This window comes from Scyliorhinus torazame, chromosome 2 (assembly GCF_047496885.1).
Source record: "Scyliorhinus torazame isolate Kashiwa2021f chromosome 2, sScyTor2.1, whole genome shotgun sequence".
NCBI lineage: Eukaryota > Metazoa > Chordata > Chondrichthyes > Carcharhiniformes > Scyliorhinidae > Scyliorhinus > Scyliorhinus torazame.
In genome coordinates, this window is record NC_092708.1 from 170687084 (window position 1) to 170708001 (window position 20918).

The following is a 20918-nucleotide window of genomic DNA, read 5'->3' on the forward strand; positions in this document are numbered from 1 at the left end:
CTCAAAACTACACACAATTTCCCTGATGATCCAAGCACAAATCAATTGAGAGAAAAAACAGTTACGTTTTGTAAATTTATTCTGCTGACTCATAAGTTAGAAAAACAAAACCATATTTGTCAGGAACAGTCTAGAAATCCCTCATGCATCTGAAAGATCCGATAGTTGAGTTGAAGCCGCCCCAGTCACTGTATCTCCTGTATTCACCGGGTCTCAAGAAGTACTGTCGGCCTCTGTAGTTGAGATGTTCATAGAAGGTCCAGTAACCGTCCATCACATGGCAGGAGTGGATGTCACAGTAACGGAAACGATCGTAGACAGATGGACAGTCATCCATGAATTCCATCATCTGTCCTCCAAAGTCAGGCCTATCGTAAATCTTCATTCTGTAGTTTCCACCTCGGTACTGTCATAAAAATAAAGGGATATTTGTGATGATAGTATGAATTAAACCTTTGAAATAGGTTAGAAAAATGGAGCTGGTGGGTTCGCAGGGAATACCTGAAGTATAATTTCATTAACAATAAGACGAGAGCTGGGACAATTGAATAACATGAACTGGACATTTGGTTTATATTGTCACCTGATTAACAGTGAGCAACATTTGAGCAGTGTAAAAAACTAAAAAAGGTATATTGTCGCACCAAACATAAGACCCAAAAGGACGTTTCTCTTGATGAGTAAAAGTGTAATTTATTTTTCTTCAGATTAATATTATTTTGTCCTCCTCTGTGTGAATGATTTGGGATTCGGATTTCACGGTAACAAACAACTTTGATGTCCTGGGCTGTTTGTGGATCAGTACATCATGAGTTATAACAGCTTTCTGCTGGGCATTAATATATTGTGCAAATGATGGAAGGGAAGGATAACTTCACAGATAATGGGATGATGGAATGGAAACCTTTAATTCCGCAATTTCTGTGATTGTCTGGAATAAGTGAGTTTAGTCATCTGTTTTTATGGGGAATGGAAAGAGTTGATGAGGGCAATGTAACCAAGGGAATAAATTGATTAGAAGGGTTTGTGTGCAGCAAAGCGCATTTTTGTTGGTGTTCATGTTGTTATCTTTATCTGACTTTTATGTATCTTTGATGCATTATAAAGTAGGACGGGAAGTCTCTATGCAGCACTCACTGAAATCGAGACGTGGGGGCGAAATAGCGTCAAAGTCGCACCGGAATCAGGATGGGACACGGCAGGTGGATCCCGGTGGTTGTTACCCCTCGCGAGATCGAACATGATCTTGCAAGATTCACAATCTTGATCCCGCCCATGATGGGCGGTACCCAATCTTGCACAGTTAAGTGGCTTTAAAAACTCACTTAACCATGCTGCCACCTGATGGAACGGTCACCCGACATCTATTGGCCTTAGCGAGGAGGCCCCAGCCAGGTGCAGTTTAGCTTTGGTTCCTGCAAACGGGGACCAGGCAAAACTGCACTTGAAGGGGTCACCCAGGAGATTGGAGGCCCCTGGGTGGTCAGCCTCTGGGCAGGGTGGCACCTGGCACTACTGGTGCCACCCGGGCACCTTGGAACTGGCAGCCTGGCAATCTGGCAGTGCCACTAACTGGATGCCAACCTGGCACTGCCAGGGTGCCCGGGTGGCACGGCCAGGTTGGCAGGGGCACTGTCAGGGTGCCCAGCTGGCATTCTGCCCGCATCAGGAATCGGACCATGGGGTGCTCTGCCCGTATGTGGTGGGATAGTGGAGGGGGAACCTCAAGGACCCCCAACAGATGAGTTCGGTCACTGGGGAGGTCTGAGAGTCACATTGGAGAGGCGAGAGATCCAGGCGCCATTTAAAAATGGCGTCCCAATTTCTTCCTGCACTGAGGAGCTCTGCTTGCAGAACACCTCAGTGCAGGATTTGAGGTTAAGTGCGGCCTCTACGGGGTGTTTCCCGCCGTGATCTGAAAAAAACCCAGAGTGCCGTTTGATAGCAGGGTTATTGCCGGAAATGACTCCTCGATTCCCACCCAGAATTGGCACTTTTTTTTGGTTAAATCCTGCCCATGGTGATATTTCAATACAGAACTGCTCTCACATTGTAACTGAACAAGTTAGAACAAGAACTATCACAAGGTAACAAGAGCAGTTTACATTAATTGCTCCTATACATCAGATTCTCAGGCTACTACATTGTTCTAAAGCCCCAATTCAATAATCTCCTTTTCAGAACAGACATGTTTTTATCACAATTGACTGTTGTAGATCTGCAGAATATTTAAATTGATCCAGTTAATTAGTCAATATGGTGTTAGAATTACAAAAATAGAAAATATTCTGTTGTTGCATTGAAAGCGAAGCAAGGTAAATGCGTGAGGGTAAGAGGAATACAAGAATATGCTTATCCTGTTCAACATCGATGGAGAATATTCGTGTGGAGAATAAACACATGGCCATGACTGAAGATTATTGCACTGAACGACCTACTTCTGGCTGTAAATTCTGTGTAAACATATTATTCAACCATTGCCAAATGCTAATAGCGCCTAACAGATAATGTTTATGAAAATAAAACTGATCTTGTCACATTTTTGTTCCCAGACTTGGAGGCAGCCACATTCCAACCTAAGGTCCAAATTCAGCATCAGCGCTTATTAAAAGTTGATGTACAAATACCCTCCAGAGTCAGTTCACACATTTGAAGGGCACACGGACAGGATTAGACTGGACACTGGGGATGGGGGATATGAAGTGGTTGGAGAGTGTGTGACCACAATGACTGTGGAGTCAGACCTGCACCCTCGGACAACAGGAAGACTTTTCATAAAAACAATTTCTCGGTAGCCTCTGATGAGGGAAATACAGCCATTTTAATCCATCTCCATCAAACTGCTCTCAGGGCACCTAACGCCAGGTCTGAGGCATCTCATTTACATTTTAAAAACCTAACCCTGTTTTTGGGTGGCAACTACACTGCCTAAGATATTATATGACCCGCTTTCGAGGCGCAATTATTTCTAATTTCTATGAATGCAGATTTATACTTTTAAAACTCAGCTGTGTATCTTTTTCTTTTGATAAACAATTTTAATGAGGTATTTTTGGCATTACAAACAGCAACAGTATAAAAACAATGTGCAATGAACAATAGACAGTGCAATCACCGACTCCCATCCCGCCAAGACCCGCCTAATTGACCCCCTATTTCACGAGCTGTGCATATTTACTGTTGTGACAAATGTTAAGTGTCAAAAATAGGATGGCATTCCCAAACTTAGGCGCTTTAGCCGATGAGCATTTCCTCAAGCTCAATCTGAGCAGAATATTTAAACAACCAACTTACATATGGGTAGGTGCGACATGACCCGATGCTGTCATTGAATCCCATCCAGCGCTGGTAGTCAGGATATTCTCCCCTGCTCAGAACATACTGGTATCCCATGTAATTGGGTCTCTCATACATCACCCACCAGTCACTCATGACACGCATGGAGTTACAGCGGCTGAAGTAAGGGGACAGGTCAGCACAGTCATTACTGCACTCATAGTGCCGACCCTGAAAGTTCCAGTCCTCGTAAAAGATAACCTGTGGAAAGAGGCAAGATAGGTTAGTAACAAGGTTGCAAAGTCACAGGTTAAGAAAAGGGGAGAAATCAAAGAGTGAAGATGAAGCTGAAGTGCAATTATCAGAAACGATTTTTGATCAGATGGTTGAAAAAGAACAAGAACAGGTGGAGGATGAGGCGGATACTTTTAGTTCAGGAAAATTGGCAGAGTTACAACAAAAAGATATAGAAATAAAACGGATGTATCAGAAGGCATGCACAGACGAGGAATCTGAGTGTATACCAGAGTGTTATTATCGTAAAAGTAATGTCTTGATGGGAGAATGGAGACCTTTACATATACAGGCGGATGAAAAGTGGGCACAAGTTCATCAAGTAGTATTGCCGGTAGGGTATAGAAAGGAGGTGTTGCGAGTTGCACATGAGATACCAGTGGGAGGTCATTTGGAAATCAGGAAAACTCAAGCTAAAATCCAGAAATATTTTTATTGGCCTGGACTACATAAAGATGTAGTTAAATTTTGTCAATCATGTCACACATGTCAAGTGATAGGGATACTCAAGCAGTGATAAAAGCAGCGCCCTTAATACCCATTCCAGCATTTGAGGAACCTTTTACACGGGTCCAAATTGATTACGTAGGACCGCTTCCTAAAACGAAAAGTAGGAATCAATGTCTTTTGACGATAGTGGATGTGTCTACTATGTTTCCAGAGGCCATTCCAGTATGTAATATTACAGCTAAAAAGATTGTGGAGGAGTTACTTAAATTCTTTACTAGATATGGACTACCCACAGAAATACAATCGGATCAAGGATCAAATTTTACCTCAAGGTTATTCAAAGAGGTTATGGACAGCTTAGGAATAAAACAATTTATATCAACTGCGTACCATCCAGAATCGCAGGGAGCGTTAGAAAGGTAGCATCAGACATTAAAGACAATGTTGAAGGCTTATTGTCACGATTATCCAGAGGTTTGGGATAAAGGAATTCCAATCGTAATGTTTGCAATTAGGGATGCACCTAATGAGTTAACCAAATTCAGTCCTTTTGAACTAATCTTTGGTCATGAGGTAAGAAGACCACTTAAATTGATTAAGAAAAAATCGGTGACTGAGAAATCGGAAATTACATTATTGGATTACGTGTCAAATTTTAGAGAACGATTAAATAGAGCAGGTGAATTGGCTGGACAACGTTTAAAAGTTGCATAAAATGTGATGATACGGGTAGCGGACAAGAAATCCAAATTTTGTAGTTTTGCCAGTGGAGATAATATTTTAGTATTGTTACCAGTGGTAGGTAAACCTTTAAAAGCTATGTTTTGTGGACCTTATCAGGTTGAAAGGAAATTAAGTGAGGTGAATTATGTGGTAAAAACGCCAGATAGAAGGAAGAATCACCGAGTGTGTCATGTGCATATGCTTAAAAGGTACTTTGAAAGGGAAGGAGAGAAAAAGGAGGAGGTTTTAATGATTCTAACTCAAAGTGACGAACCAAATCCAGATGACTGTGAATTTGACATACCTCAAATTAAATTGGAAAACGAGGGTGTTCTTAAAAATTGGGATAAATTGTTGAGTTACATTCCAGAGGAAAAACGGACTGACCTGAAAGAGTTATTGATATCACGTGGGCAAGTTTGTGGAGATAAATTGGGAGGTACTAAAATGGCTATTCATGATGTAGATGTGGGAAATGCTGTTCCAATCAAACAACATCCATACAGACTTAACCCTTTAAAATTGGCACAGGTTAATAAAGAGATTGAGAGTATGCTTAAAAATGGCATAATTGAATTGGATTGCAGCCAATGGAGCTCACCCACAGTGATGGTACCAAAACCAGATGGTACCCAATGGTTGTGTGTGGACTATAGAAAGGTAAATGCAGTTACAAGAACGGACTCTTATCCTATCCCACGTTTGGAGGATTGCATTGAGAAATTGGGACAATCAGCTCTTATTTCCAAACTGGATTTACTTAAAGGTTACTGGCAGGTACCTTTATCGGAAAGGGCGAAGAAGATTTCAGCTTTTGTGACTCCAGATGGTATATACCAATGCAAAGTTATGCCATTTGGCATGAAAAATGCACCAGCCACATTTCAACGGTTAACTAACAAAGTTGTTTCAGGATTACCCAATTGAGCGGTATATATCGGCGATCTGATAATTTTCAGCCAGACATGGACAGAACATTTGAAACATCTGATGAAGTTAGTCAATCGACTTCAGGAGGCAGGTTTGGTGATAAACCTAGCCAAAAGTGAATTTGGAAAAGCCCAAGTCATTTTCCTTGGCCATACAAACGGACAGGGTTGAATGGTCACACGGGATGTGAAACCAATAGTTATTGAGGAGTTCCAATACCCTCAAGACAAGGGAAATAATGTGATTTCTTGGCATGAGTGGATTTGATCAAACATTTGTGCAAAGGTTTTGTAGCGTGATTGCTCCACTGATGGACTTGCTGAAGAAATATCAAAAATTTCAATGGACAGCGGAGTTTCAACAGGCATTTGACTGCCTGAAAGCTGTGATAACCAATGCTCATGTGTTGAAGAATTACAAGGGATTCTGTGATCAGATTGAACTAAAGTGTCTGACTTTAAAGAGAAATGCCGAGGCGTAGAGGAATGGACGGATCATGCAGAGACCTTCTTGTTCAATGAGACTGTCAATCGAGACGGATTTCAGTTGGAGGAAGGAGAACGAAAAAAAAAATGGACTATATTATTGTATCTGTTTGCATGTGTTGTTTTTTTTAAACGAAAAAGTATATTTACGGTGTGCATTTCTTAAAGGATAGTGAATAGGTGAAAAATGAAACCATCTTGAAGTTGATGGTTTATTTATTTTTTCTTGGGGGGAGGTGGCATGAGAATGTCGCTTTAAGAAATGTTTGGCTGCTCATGTTACTGCAGTGATGTCTGAGTGTGGGTGGAGCTGGGCTGTCTGTCAGCTTTGTACTTTCATTTTAGGCTGGTTGCTGCAGGGTGTGTTTTAGTTTTGTTTTCAGTGTTGGAGCTGAAGCCAGACAGAGCAGGTGTACTGTTGATCTCTCTGCCATGAAAAGACTATCTCTTGATCATTTGGTGAATTCAGAATTATAAATGTTTTCAGTCGTGAACCTAATATGCTTCTGTTAAAAGGTGTTTCTTTTGTCTTCTGGATGTTGTTTGGGAAGTTATTTTGGATTACTTTGTGTTGTATTCTTTGGGGTTGTATTTGAATTGATGGTTGCTAAGATGTTCACTGTATGTTTTAAAAAGGTTAACTTGAGTTCATAGAATAAACATTGTTTTGTTTTGAAAAAAAGTTTCCATTTCTGCTCTACCACACCTGTAGAGTGGGCCGTGTGCTCCCCAAACCACAATCTATTAAAAGTTGTGGGTCAGGTGAACTCCATGATGCACTTTGGGGTTCTCTAAACCCTGGCCCATAACAACACCGCCTACTATGTTTGTATTTTCAGACTCTGATTTTATTTTCACACATCCAATTGCTCCTTTTGCAAATCATATTAAATCTGTTCCCTCTCGTCCTTGATCGTTTTATGAGCAGGAACAGTGGATGAGATTCTCCTGTCCCCCAGCCGTGTTTTCCAGCATGGCGCGTCCCTGCCGGCAGCTGGATCTCCCTTTCCCGCAGCCAGCCAATGGGGCTGCCCATTGTGGACACCTCACACCATTGGGAAACCTGTGGGCGTGGGTGCGCTGCCAGCGGAGCGGAGGATACCACCGACAGAGGACTCCGCAGAGTTTCTCCTTATCTACTCTGTCCAGCCCCCGCATAAGTTTGGACATGTCTGTGAGCTCTCCTCTTAGCCTTCTTCTCGGAAAAGAGAACAGTTCCAACCTCTCCAGTCTATCCTCATAAGTGTTGTTTCTCATCCCTGGAACCATTCTTGTAAACCTCTTCTACATTCTCTCCGATACGTTCACATCCTTCATATAATGTGGCACCAAGAACTGTGCACAATTCTCCAACTGAGATTTGACTCGTGTCTTGTATAGGTTCAGCGTAACTTGCACTCTATTAATAAAACCCAGAGTATTATATGCTTTATTAACTGCTCTCTCCACCTGTCGTCCCACCTTAAATGTCCATAGAATCATAGAATGCCTACAGTCCAGAAGCACACCATTGGCCCATTGAGTCTGCATCGACTCTCCGAAAGAACACCTCACCTAGGCCCACTCGTCCACCCTAGCCCTGTAACCCCACCTAAACATTGGGCATGAAGGGACAATTTAGCATGGCCAATCCACCTAACCTGCACCCCTTTGGACTGTGGGAGGAAACCGGAGCACCCGGAGGAAACCCACGCAGACAAGGGAAGAACTCCACACAGATACATAGACAGCCATGTCCCTCACACCCTGCTCGCCTTTAAGAATTTTACTCCTTATTTTATATAGTCTCTCCATGTTCGCCTTTCCAAATGTGTCACCTCACACTTATCCCCATTGAACGTAATCTGCCATCTAACTGCCCACTCCACCAACTTTTCTCTGTCCTTTTGAAGTTCTACACTGTCCTCTCCACAGGTTACAATACTCCAGATTTTCTATCAGCCACAATCTCTCAAGTGTTCAACGAACATCAAGAACTAGATCAATAATATATATCAGCAAAAGCAAAGGTCCCAATACCGACCCCTGGGGAACACTACTACAAACTTTCCTTCAGCCCAAAAAATAACCATTGACCATTACTCTCTGCTTCCTATTATTCAAAAAATTTCGTATCCATGCTGCTACCGTAATTGTTATTTGATGAGTAATCTGTTTTCATACAGACGCAGTGTGAAGAGGCATGTATTTCATAGTTATGAGTGGCTGGGTTTCGTTTCAACAGTTGCAGGCCGGCCAAATATAAAGTTATGAAATATCTGATAGGTGAAGAGGCAAGTGAAGAATTTATTTTTGATCATGTAAGGATCCTCCTGTTTGAACCCTGTTTGTTCCCTGTGTTCCTCTTCTTTTTTTTTGCTGTTACAGTTTTGATCCATGGACGATAAATGGACCCGTGACTTTCATGCAGGCTTTGCCTTTAATTCAAGCAGGACAGATCAATGATGACTCAGTTTGACTGACTTGGCTGGCAGACAATGAACTGATTCAAAATGGTGGACTTGCTGATCATCAGTGGTGATTGGTTCTGAATTCTCTGGAATATTTCTCAGTGTGATCAGGCTGGGTTTTTAGCTTTGCTTTTGGCTCTGAATTTGGAAGGAGAACCTCTGTCTCTGTCTATTTTTCTCTCTCTCTCTCTCTCACTCTTTTCCTGCTGTGATGAAATCTCCCTAAATTCCAGTGTAGGAACTCTTCACTTTCCCCAGAAAGGCTGGATGTCATATTAGTGAGACGGCAAAGGATAGAGATTAAACTTGGGCTAGAATCTTAGCCCTTTTACCTTAAAAGTTAGTGGGCGGGTTTCTCCGGGAATTGGCGGGGTAGGCAGAAACGGCGCAGTGGAGTGGCGGGAACCACTCCGGCGACGGGCCGGCCGGCGTGGAAGGCCTTTGGCGCGGGAGCACCAGCACCTGCTCACGTCATCCCCGCGCATGCGCAGGGGGGTTCACCTTCACGCCGGCCATTGCGGAGGCCTACACAGCCGTCGCATGGGAATAGAGTGCCCCCATGGCACAGGCCCGCCCGTGGATCGGTGGGCCTTGACCGCGGGCCAGACCACCATGGGGGCACCCCCCGGGGCCAGATCACCCAGCGCCCCCCAAGGACCCCGGTAGGGACCTACCTTGATTTACGCCAATGGGACCCGCGTTAAATGGGCGGGACTTCAGCCCATCGCGGCCCAGAGAATTCGGGCCGTGATGGGCCGGTCCCTGCCACTCTACGAGGCGGGCGGCGCGATTCACGCTGCGGCGACGTTTGGGGGGTCGACAAATTCGGAGGATGGCGGGGGCGGGATTCACGCCGCCCCCCCCCCGGCGGTTCTCCGACCCGGCGGGGGGTCGGAGAAACCCGCCCATTATTTTTACTTTTTTTCCCCCTCTGTGTTTTTCTGTCTTGTGTTTATGGTTAGGGGTGGGACAGTAAAAGGGGGAGGAGTGTTAGGTTATGTTGCTCTTATCTGTTGTAATTGCTGCACATTTGTTCTTTATTTCTGTTATAAATAAACACTATTTGTGTTTACATTTACAAACCTAGTGACTGTAATTATTGGGCCAGCTAGGACCAACTTTTTCAGGAATTCCTATACAAATTATTGGTTAATTCACTTGTATTGGGACTCTGGGGCCTGTGGGGCTGCAATCAACCGCACACTCGTCCAGCGTAGCATAACCTAACTTGGAGGCTCGCCTGGGATCCTTGGAACATTAGACAGTGAAATTTGGGTTACAATGTGAATTAAAAAGAGACATCAGGTTTACAGTGATATCACAGGATGGCTCTGGAAGTTGCTAAGCATTTTCTTCAGTTAGACGACCTATCTAAAAGTGTTTGCAAATACATGCCAGTCGAATTGGTAAATGAATTAAAAATAGAAGCAATAGCTCGAGTTAATAAGGTGGAGATAATTGAAGCAATTGTGACCAACCTAAATGAGTATGCCACCACCGTCACCGACTTCTTCAGCAGATGTGTGAGCGACTGCGTGCCAAAGAAAGCAGTATGTACGTTCCCCAACCGGAAACCATGGCTTAATCGGGAGACTGACACACTACTGAACGTCGGGTTTGAGGCCTTCAACTCAGGCGACCCTGACCTATACATGAAATCCAGGTATGACCTCCGCAAAGCCATCCGGGATAACAAGAGAGAATATCAGACCAAGCTAGAGTCACAGACTAGAGTCACAGACTCTTGGCGGTTGTGGCAAGGCCTAAACAACATTGCCTGCCACAAAGCGAAGCCAAGCAGTATCTCCTGCAGCAGCGCACCCCTCCCCGATGAGCTCAATGCATTCTATGCTCGGTTCAAGCAAGAAACCATTGATCCACTGTCGAGTGCCCCAGCTGCCCAAAATACACCCATACCCACCGTCACAGCTTCCAAAGTCAGATCGGCTTTCCTGAAATTGAACCCTCGAAAGGCAACGGGTCAGATGGGGATCCCCGGTCGTGCACTCCGAGCCTGCGCACACCATCTGGCAGATGTGTTCGCGGACATCTTTAACCTGTCCCTACTCTGCTCCGAGATCCCCACTTGCTTCAAAAAGACCACCATCATACCGGTGCCAAAGAAGAACCATGCAATGTGCCTCAATAACTACCGTCCGGTGGCACTGACTTCAGTCGTAATGAAGTGCTTCGAGAGGTTGGTCATGAAGCGCATCAACTCCATACTCCCATAATGCCTAGATTTACTGCAATTCGCATACCGCCGCAACCAGCAGACGCCATCTCCCTGGCCCTACACTCATCCCTAGAGCATCTCGGCATCAAGGACTCCTACATTAGACTCCTATTCAGTGGCTAGAGCACCGCCTTCAACACCATAATCCCAGCCAAGCTCATAAAAGCTCCAAAACCTTGGTCTTGGCTCCTCACTCTGCAACTGGATCTTCGACTTTCTGACCCACAGACCACAATTAGTAAGAATAAACAACAACACCTTCTCCATGATAGTACTCAATATCTGGGCCCCGCAATGTTAGGTACTTAGCACCTACTATACTCACTATACACACATGACTGCGTGGCAAAATTTGGTTCCAACTCCAGCTACAAGTTTGCTGATGACACGAGCATAGTGGGTCAGATCACGAACAACGACGAGTCAGAATACAGGAGGGAAATAGAGAACCTAGTGGAGTGGTGCAACAACAACAATCTATCCCTCAATGCCAGCAAAACTAAAGAGCTGGTCATTGACTTCAGGAAGCAAAGTACTGTACACACCCCTGCCTGCATCAACAGGGCCAAGGTAGAGATGGTTGACAGCTTAAAATTCCTAGGGGTGCACATCACCAAAACTCTGTCCTGGTGCACCCACGTCGACACTACCATCAAGAAAGCACAACAGCGCCTATACTTCCTCAGGCAACTAAGGAAATTCGACATGTCTACACTGACTCTTACCAACTTTTCCAGGTGCATCATAGAAAGCATCCTATCTGGCTGCATCACAGTAAACACTGTTGTGGGAGCAGGTGTGAGGAATGAGGTAGATGAGGGATATGCCGTTTTTTTGTCTGAGGGGAAGGTCACCCATTTTCCTCAATTGATGTAGCCAAACCCATAACAATTTTAAGAGACATAGGCTGTGGAATTCTCTGTCGGCGGGATCCTCCGCTCCGCCAACAGCGCATCCAAGTTCACCAGGTTTCCCGATGGTGTGGGGTGGTGACAATGGGAAATACGACTGGCCGGCTGCTGGAACAGAGGATCCCGCTGGGAGCGAGGGCCATGGCTCACTGTGACTGGACCACGCTAAGAAGCGCCCGTGCAATTTCCAGGTGGTTCTGGCGCATGGCTGCCTGTGAGGCACAATCCTGTCCTGGGCCACGGCCAGTGCCACCACAGAATGCCCCAGGCCTTGGACATGCTGATCCACAACTAAAGCCCTCGCCTCCAATGCCTCCACTGCGGACGCCAGTCGAGCGGATTTGGCCTGGGTGGCATGCATTGTCGACGCCACCTCCTGCTGCTGCATGCAATGGCACTCCTCCAACTGCACCTGCAGGTACTGGATGCTCGCCGACAACCCCTCATGTAGTCCCTGGCTCTGTGACTGCATCTCCACTATGGATGGGACTGTCCATTCCAGAATCTCTGGATGGGACTGTCCATTCCAGAATCTCTGGATGGGACTGTCCATTCCAGAATCTCTGGATGGGACTGTCCATTCCAGAATCTCTGGATGGGACTGTCCATTCCAGAAGCCCAAAACCCATCTGGACGGCAGCTAGCTCCTGGGGTTGGTCTGCCCTCCGGCCGGCCGGCCCTCAGGAGTTCCTACCTCCACCTGATGTACTGGAGCATGTGTATCATTCACACCACATAGTGCCCCAGGTGCCTATTCGCTAAAGTGGCCATCCAAGGTGAATGTCTCTGGGATGGTGGAGGATGTTGGAGACAGCTGTGACGGGAAATCTGTGCCAACATCGGCTCGAGCTCCGGGGTGTCCTGAGTCCCAGATCGATGGCAGCCATCCGACCTGCTTCCTCAACATTGCTCAGCTCTTGGGGGGGGTGCTCTGGCTGTGGCACTGGCAATAGGCAGGGGACACCGGATGCTCCCACCCCATCACCAGCAGGTCCAGCAAGACATAAGACAAGACGCATGATTTGGCCGCGGGGCGGGGCTGGTGGGGGTGAGGATGGTGTGGGGGTGAGGGTGAGGACAAGGGCGAGTGTGAGGGTGAGGGAGAGAGCGAGAGTGAGGGTGGTGTGGTGGTGTGGGGGTGGTGTGGGGGTGAGGGTGAGGACAAGGGTGAGTGTGAGGGTGAGGGAGAGAGCGAGGGTGAGGGTGGTGTGGGGATGAGGGTGAGGGTGATGTATTATTCCTTGTGTCTGAATAAAGCTCGCAGTCTTACAGTTGAAGTGGATGCTTTATTGTGTGAATTCATTATCTGTCCAGCGCTTATACTATGTTACATCTGAGCTGCCTGTCTGTGTCTTGCCTACCAGTTGCTTTTCCTGTGAAGAGTGTCTCTGACTTCCTGTCTGTCTATATTTATACATCTCCCATGCTCCCTCTCATGATTGCTTAGTTGTAGTGCATTTACATTGACCCCTTGTATATGTACAGATATGCAGATCACTACATCCCCCTTTTTTCTTTTACATATTTTCTGTACAGTGTTAAAGAAAATTGTACAAAACGGTTTGATTAATTATGGTATGTTTATCTGTATAATTTGTGATGATATTGGTTATTTCTTTGTGAATGTCGTCAGTGTTCTTGTGTTTAAGTAACCAACAAGTTATCACAAGGTGTTCTAAGGGTCAAACCACTGATGTTGATTGATGTGGACATTTATCTGTGCTTGTGGTATCGATTGTGGTATCTGCCTTGAAAGCTGGTGTGCTTGTTTGTTCTAGAGCAAATGTGTATTCGTGAGATTCGTTGTTATGCCATGGTATGTTTGTACTCTTGCTATTGTTTTGGAGTGTGCTGTTGCATTGTCCTTCATGTGCAGAGTTGTACCATGTTGTACAGGTCGTTGTTGCATTGTTGTTGTTTCTGTTGTTTCTGTCTTTGTTGTTTTCGTTGTTATTCTTGTTGTTTTTGTATTGTTTGTTGTTTCTGTTTTTGTTGTTGTTCTTGTTGTTTTCGCCATGCTTGTTGTTGTTTTTGTTGTGCTTCTTGTTGTTGTTTTTGTTGTTGTTCTCGTAGTTTTTGTTGTTGTGCTTGTAGTTTTTGTTGTTGTTCTTGTTGTGCTTCTTGGTGTTTTTGTTGTTGCTGTTGTTCTTGTTTCTGTTGTGCTTCTTGTGGTTTTTGTTCTTCTTGTTGTGCTCAATGACTGTTCCGTGTGGATAATTTGAGTCATTCTCAAAGTTATTGGTGTCGGTGTCCTTTGTGGTGTCTGATGTTTCATTGAACATTTCTTCTTGAGGATTGTGAGAATGATCTGAGGTTACATTTATCTTGGTGACATCAGTCATTTGTGGTGGATTCGATTCCTCTTTGCTTCCTTGGTGCTTCTCTTCTGGAGTCATTTCTGGTTCATTTGGATCATCTTTGGTTTCTTGGTGCTCCTCTTCTGGGGTCACAATCTTCAAGATTTCATTTAGTTTAGTGGGTAGTTTAGAGTAGATGAGGTTTCAATTGATGTGGTCTCACTGGACTCTTAAGTAGCCCTACTCTGATTGTTGAGTGCTTCTGTACAGATGAGCTGAGATCTGTCTGTCTCGCTGTGATCTTGCACATCTTTTATGTCGATTGTGATCACATTATCACTGTTCTCACAGACAGTGGGTAGACTTACATTGTCTTCTTGTTGATTATGTGTGCTGGGTAGACTTTCATAGCCTTTTTGTTGTTCACGTGAGCTTGGTAGACTTTCATAGTCTGCTTCTGGTTGCTCAGATACGGTGGGTAAACGTTCATGGTCTTGTCCATGCATGGATTTTGTTATGGAGTCTTTAGTTGCTTCCATTTTGGAGTCTGTGGACGAGCTCTCTGTGAAGGCCTGTGTCGCTCTCTCTGTGGAGTATTTTATCGCTCTCTGTGTGGAGTCACATAGTGTTCTCTCTGTGGAGTTGATCTATGCTCTCTCAATGGAGTAGGTCAGTACTCGTTGTGTGGCGTTGTTTTCTTCTTGGGTATTTGGCACGTTGCTGTCATCCAATGCATCGCCGATCTGCCATTGCATCATGGTATTGGATTCATCTACCATGAGTAGAGTCATGTTGAGCTTTTCAACCGTGTCGCTGATGCTATGATTAGCATATCCGAACAACTCAGCCATGTCTGAGTAGTATTTTTCGATAAACACATCATCTTTTTTTTGTTTCGGATTTGTTATCGTGCTCTTCATTTTGGGTGGTGCAAACTGCTTGTTCCAGGGTGCTGTGAAAGTTATTTTCAACTGCTGGTAGAAGTTCAGGCAATGTTGTGCCTTTTGAGGTTGAATTGTTTGGTTTCGTGCCTTTAAGAGACTTGTTTGTGATTTTCGGGCATTTCCCATTTAAGTGGGCGAGGTCTGAGCCTTCTGACATCTTGACGCTCGTGACGTAAAGCGTAGGAATCGATTGTGCATGCGCAAATCGATTTTCCTTTACTGTGTGCTTTTTCGTAATCTGCGCATGCGCGGGTTGCGCATGTGCAGATCCATCTTCGAACGGTGTTCGATCTTCTGTCTGCGCATGCATGGCGTGCGCATGCGCAGAATGATCTGCATCCAAAATTTCTTTTTTTCAATTGCGCAAGGTGCACATGCGTAGAACGGTCTTCGTGCAAAACAGCTGATTTCAACTGCGCATACGCGGCTGCGGATTCCTATGCATGCACAGAACCTGATTTGTGTCTTTTGTTCCCCGGAGACTTTAAAATGTGCTCAGATGTCATTTTAACGTGGATTTCGGTGTGTTTTTTTTGTAAACACGTAATGTTATTTTTTTTTCTTTCGATCTCCACTTTTCAATCGCAATTTCCAGTGTTAAACCTTTCTGTTCTGATAATGATTGTTTGAGTTTCGCATTATCATTCCCTGTGTAATTTGGTCTCCGAGAATTGAATGTCTTAAAGCAGCATTGTTACTGGTGTTACAGTGATCTTCAAATTTATTACTTCTAATTTGGTGTTGTCTTCACCTTTCAAGAATTTAAAGCCATTATAGATTTCTCTAGCTTCATGGCCTGCTAGGAGCAGTGCTATTTTCATTTCTTCTGAGGCTGTTCTCACTCATTAGCTATGATATATATTTCAAACATTTGTTTAAAACTTTTCCATCTATGACTTAAATTGCTGGTTGTTTTCAGCTGCGGTGGAGTTCCAACGGGTTTCATTGAATCAGCGAAGTCTCCCCACGTTGAATGTCCGGTACGAGTTTTCTTGAAATTTCGATCGTTCTTTGTCTGCATCTTGTGTAATCTTCTAGTAAGCGTTCTGAAGTCTCCTGGTATCATGTATTATTCCTTGTGTCAGAATAAGGCTTGTAGTCTTACAGTTGAAGTAGATGCTTTATTGTGTGAGTTTGTTCTCTCTCCAGCGCTTATACTATGTTACATCTGAGCTGCCTGTTTGTGTCCTGCTCACCAGCTGCCGTTCCTGTGAAGAGTGTCTCTGACTTCCTGTCTGTCTCAAGTGCTCCCTCTCATGATTGCTTAGTTGTAGTGCATTTAAATTGACCCCTTGTATATGTACAGATATGCAGATCACTATAGGTGGCGGTATTGTGGGGGTGGTGTTGGGGGGTGAGATTGTCCCACGTGTCACAGGGAAACTCAATTCAGCAGGGTCTCACTTCCTTGCCGGTGGCCGACCTCCATGCCGACAACCTCCCTTCCCTCCGGGCCACCGACCACGTCCAAGGCACTCTGCTCTGCCACGGTGAGGTGCCACACGTTAGGCGGTCCCCCTGCAGTTTTCTCCCGCTCCCGATGGTTATGAGTGGCCTTCTTCTGGAGGTTGGGGGGGGAGACAGAAGATGGAGTGCTGGACAGACCGATGCATGCAGCACAGGGGGTGAGTAGCTGGTAGCCTCAATGGGCAGGGCGGCCGGTATGGGTGCCGGCATTTTGTGCAGGGTTGGGGGTTTGGCCGTCCTCTGGATGGGGGGGGTGAGTACGGATGGTTTGTCCACCATTGGCCACGAGAACCACCTGAGTTTTGGGGTCTGGTGCTGCACATGGGTCTAGTTCAATATGTTACACTTTGCTCCAGGGTCAATCTTTACATCAAGTTTTGCATTGTTGCAAACCAAGATTTCACACTTCTCTGTGATGGGGTCGACACTCTCACAGTAGATTATTATTAGAGGCTCAGTGGTTTGGTTGCTCTGGCTGAACTACGGTGTATAGAGGAATACGGGAGTAGGGAGTGCTGAGGGTTTTGGCCAAGGGTGGTATTATGATTGGTACAAGCTTGGAGGGCTGAATGGCCTGTTCCTGTGCTGTATTGCTCTTTGTTCTTTCACTTTGTTGATTCTTCTAACCTTGGAGATCTGAGCAGCTGCGGTGTGGCACCTGTCAAAGGAAAACTGCCGTGATATTGAGCTGCAACATCCCCCTTCCACAATTGTCGCTGTTTTTAACATGCGGCAAACGTTCTGAGGATGAAGCGAGGAGGGGATAAAGGGTGGGTATGCAGTGGCCTCTAGAATGTTGGGGGGGGGGGCTGTGGTGAAGGTTGGGGGTCCTGGAAGGGGGGCCTGAAATGTGGTGTGGGAAGGCCTGAAAAATGGGTGTCCTCAGCGACCCCATGGAAGGGGATCTTCACATGGGGGGGGGGGGGGGGGGGGTGGTGGTAAAGCCCATGTGTGGGGGGTTGGCATTCCCATGGGTGAGGGGTGTTGTGGACCCTCAAGCTCACAGAGATCGGGGCACCTTTTCAGAATGGTAACCCAGCCTCTGAGGAACCAGTCTGGCAGCGAGCTCAGCTCCTCAGCAATGAAAAAACTAAGTGTGGACTAGAGCAGAGTAAAATTCCCAAGGCCCGAAAAAGTGACTAAGAGTGAGATTTAACCAAATTGGAACTGAGTCCCCTGACGAGTGCATTTAGCCGGCTGTTTCCTGGCGCTCAAGAAACACCATGCAATCTATCGGATTATGTTGCAATCCAGGGCCTCAGCGGGGAACCGCCCGCCAAGGCCATACCTAGTCCCGTTTCCTGCATTGAGCAGCTCCGCCGACAACAACCGCCCCCGCTCCCCCCCTCACCCTGCACCACAGTGCCGTTCCACCTGGTTCCCTGTTTGTGGAGGTGCTTGGAGGGGGCCATGCATTCCATTGATCACCCCCTGGACCCGGGGCATCTCAGCCGGAGTCTTCGATGGCATGCACAGTTCGGCAGGTCCCCGAATGACAGACACTGCCAGACACACAAGGCCTCATGCTGTGTACCTTCCCACCTCCTCCTTGGCCCTTTGGGCGGCCAGCTCTACATTGTCATCGGCTGCCTCCTGTTGCTCTAGGGCACGCTCCGCTGCTGCATGGTCCTCCTCCTCAAACAGCTCCAGCTCATGCAGCCACAGTGCATACACGAAGGCTGCGGCAACTCTGAGGAAGGCCACCATTCCTGGTTGAATTCCAATATCCATTGTCTGCAGGGAGTGAAAGGCCGACATGATAGCATGGTGCGTGCGCCCATGGCCAACCAGGTCCTACGAGCTACTTGGTGGCCCCGGTTTGCACTGTGAACCGTGCTCCCCGCATGGCCCCCTCCCCCCCCATTCTCCATACCCCTGGGCCTGTCGGTGCCCGACGTCCTGTCCATGCTGCTAGTGATATCATCCGCTGGCACTACCCATGTCAGTGGTATGCTCCGTGTCCCCTGTCCGGCACCCGTTTATAGGGGCTACTGTGCGCATTGCCATAGGGTGGGCCTCGTGATGCTCTGCCACTGGGTGGCAGCCAGTTGGGAGCGGTGGTATGGCAGAGGGTGCTGTGCAAGGGAGGGGGCTCCCATTTGGCCGGTGTCACTGCAGAACTATGGGCCACGCTGGGCAGTCAGTGGGGTGCACAGCAAGATGGCTGCTTTGCAATGGCGGTACATGCCTGGGCGTCTCGGTCCCGTGGGGGACACCCCAGCCTCACAGCCCATCCCCTGGTCATCGCCCCTCAGTCAGTCCATCCAGTGTCAGGACCGGCAGCCCACAGTCACGCCTCTGCATGTCCGAATTCATCTTTCTTCCTCAACAGCCACGGCACCTGTTTCTCAATATTTAAAAGCACTAGTGAATCTAGGAGGATCGTGGATGCCCCAGAGAATATTGGGTCAAGCCTGCTAATGATATGTGACAGTGTTTACTGTACGTGAGGAGTGGAATGCATTGATGCCACTGTCAAGACACCAGAGAATTTAAATTTGCTGTGAACCTGGTGCCAGCCACGATTTTGCCGTCAAGAACGTCCAATCGCCTTTCCTGATTTTGGTGGCGGCTGACAGAGAATCCCGCTCCTAGTCTCATTCTAAATCATTCTTGGGATTTAACCGAGGCATGGGGTCTAACACCTTCTTCTTGGAGACCTCAGGCGAGCTCTGTTCAGTGCTGGTCTCCACAAACGGGGACCAGATGGAACGGCACTCATGGGGGCTTCCAAGAGGATCACTGTCCTTCAGGTCCTTGCCCTCTGTGGCTACTGGACCTGCCGGTGCAATTGTGGCACCGCCACCTGGGTGCCAGCCTGGCAGTGCCAAGGTGGCATTTTCAGCTGTCAAAGGCGCCAGCAAGGTGCCAAGCTGGCATTTCTGTGCGCCGTGAATCAGGCCGGGGATGCCCTGTGCAGGTGCAGGGGACAGCCGAGGTCATCCTTACCGGTGAGTTGGGCATTCGGGGATCACGCCAGGTGTGGTCGAGAGATAGAGGCGCCATTTAAAAATGGTGTCCCAATCTCTCCGTGCACAGAGGAGTTCCAGTGATTGCAGAAAATGGGACTGGGTCCTGCCTCGGCTGTGCGTCCCCCACTGAGGCCCCCAATCTATCTGAATGGCCGTTCGATAGTGGTGTTTCTTGGCGCTCTGAGTGATGTGGGATTCTGTTCCCATTCAGTTAGATCACACCCGTGCTGTCTTGCACTAATATGCAGCTTTGCCAGATACTGATCCCGCCCACAATGGGCAATATTCAGATCACAATATCTCGCAAGATCGCGTTAGATATCCAGAGGTGTGGTGAGCCGCGTATATCCCAGAAAAGGGCAGCACGGTAGCCCAGCAGTTAGCACAGTTGCTTCACAGCTCCAGGGTCCCAGGTTCAATTCCCGGCTTGGGTCATTGTCTGAGCGGAGTCTGCACGTTCTCAGTGTCGGTTTCCTCCGGGTGCTCCGGTTTCCTCCCACAGTCCAAAGATGTGCACGTTAGGTGGATTGGCCATGATAAATTGCCCTTAGTGTCCAGGTTAGGTGGGGTTTCTGGGTTACAGGGATGGGTTAGAGGCATCCGCTTTGGTGGGATGCTCTTTCCAAGGGCCAGTGCAGACTCGATGGGCCGAATGGCCTTTTTCTGCACTGTGAATTCTATGATATCTAAGAGGGTTCTCCCGGCAACTACCTGTCGCGCCGCGCCACCGTTCAGGCGTAATGCAGCCAGTAGAACACACCCTGAGTGTGGTCAGATAGTGGTGGGGAACTTGCCGACAGAGCCAGAGAAACTTCCAGCCAAACCCGCCTGAGATGACCCTTTTCCATTAGATCACGCCCAAGAGTTTTAGTATGTAGAGTAAAGCGCGTGTCTGTCGGGTATTGTGCTCTTCACTGGTAATCAGATGTCTTCAAACTTGTAAAAACTTATTTTAGGGTCTTCCTCCTCCTCAATTTAAAAGACAAGTGATTCAAACTTCTCAATAGCCTCAGGGCCCACTAGATTTAGGAAGGTGTAAACTTGTGCCTTTCTTGATTTCTCCGTTAATCCGATAACACAATATGTACGTGACTCTTTTTCAAATATCTTCCATTTGTCCGCAATACCTTTTGTATTCAGATAAAAGCAAATTACTTTCTGGATTCATTGTGGTTCTCAACTGAATTTTTGAAACGGAGATGGCCATTATTTCCAGTGGCAGGAGGTTTGTGTAACCAGACGGTACAGATTTAAGGTAATTAGCAAAAGAACCAGAGGGGAGATGAGGAGAATATCTTTCTCCACAGAAAATCATAATCAGCACAGTACCTGAAAGGGTGGTGGAAACAGATTCAATTATAACTTTCAAAAGTAAATGAGATAACAGAATCCTGGCTCAGATGGAACAGTCTTGCCTCTGAGTCGGAGGTTGTGAGTTTCAGTCCTGCTCCAGCACTTCACCCCAAAAATCCAGGCTGATACT

At 46.7% G+C, this 20918-nt stretch overlaps 1 protein-coding gene across 1 annotated transcript; it reads right to left on the minus strand.

Moving 5' to 3' along the window:
* Positions 1-130: 130 nt before the first annotated feature.
* Positions 131-18170, minus strand: LOC140406966 (gamma-crystallin S-1-like). The gene is made up of 3 exons (XM_072494795.1): positions 18006-18170; positions 3295-3537; positions 131-406 (listed from the first exon to the last, which is right to left on the minus strand). Exons 1-3 carry the CDS (start codon positions 18168-18170, stop codon positions 131-133), a joined length of 684 nt encoding a protein of 227 aa, XP_072350896.1.
* Between the last annotated feature and the right edge of the window lie 2748 nt (positions 18171-20918).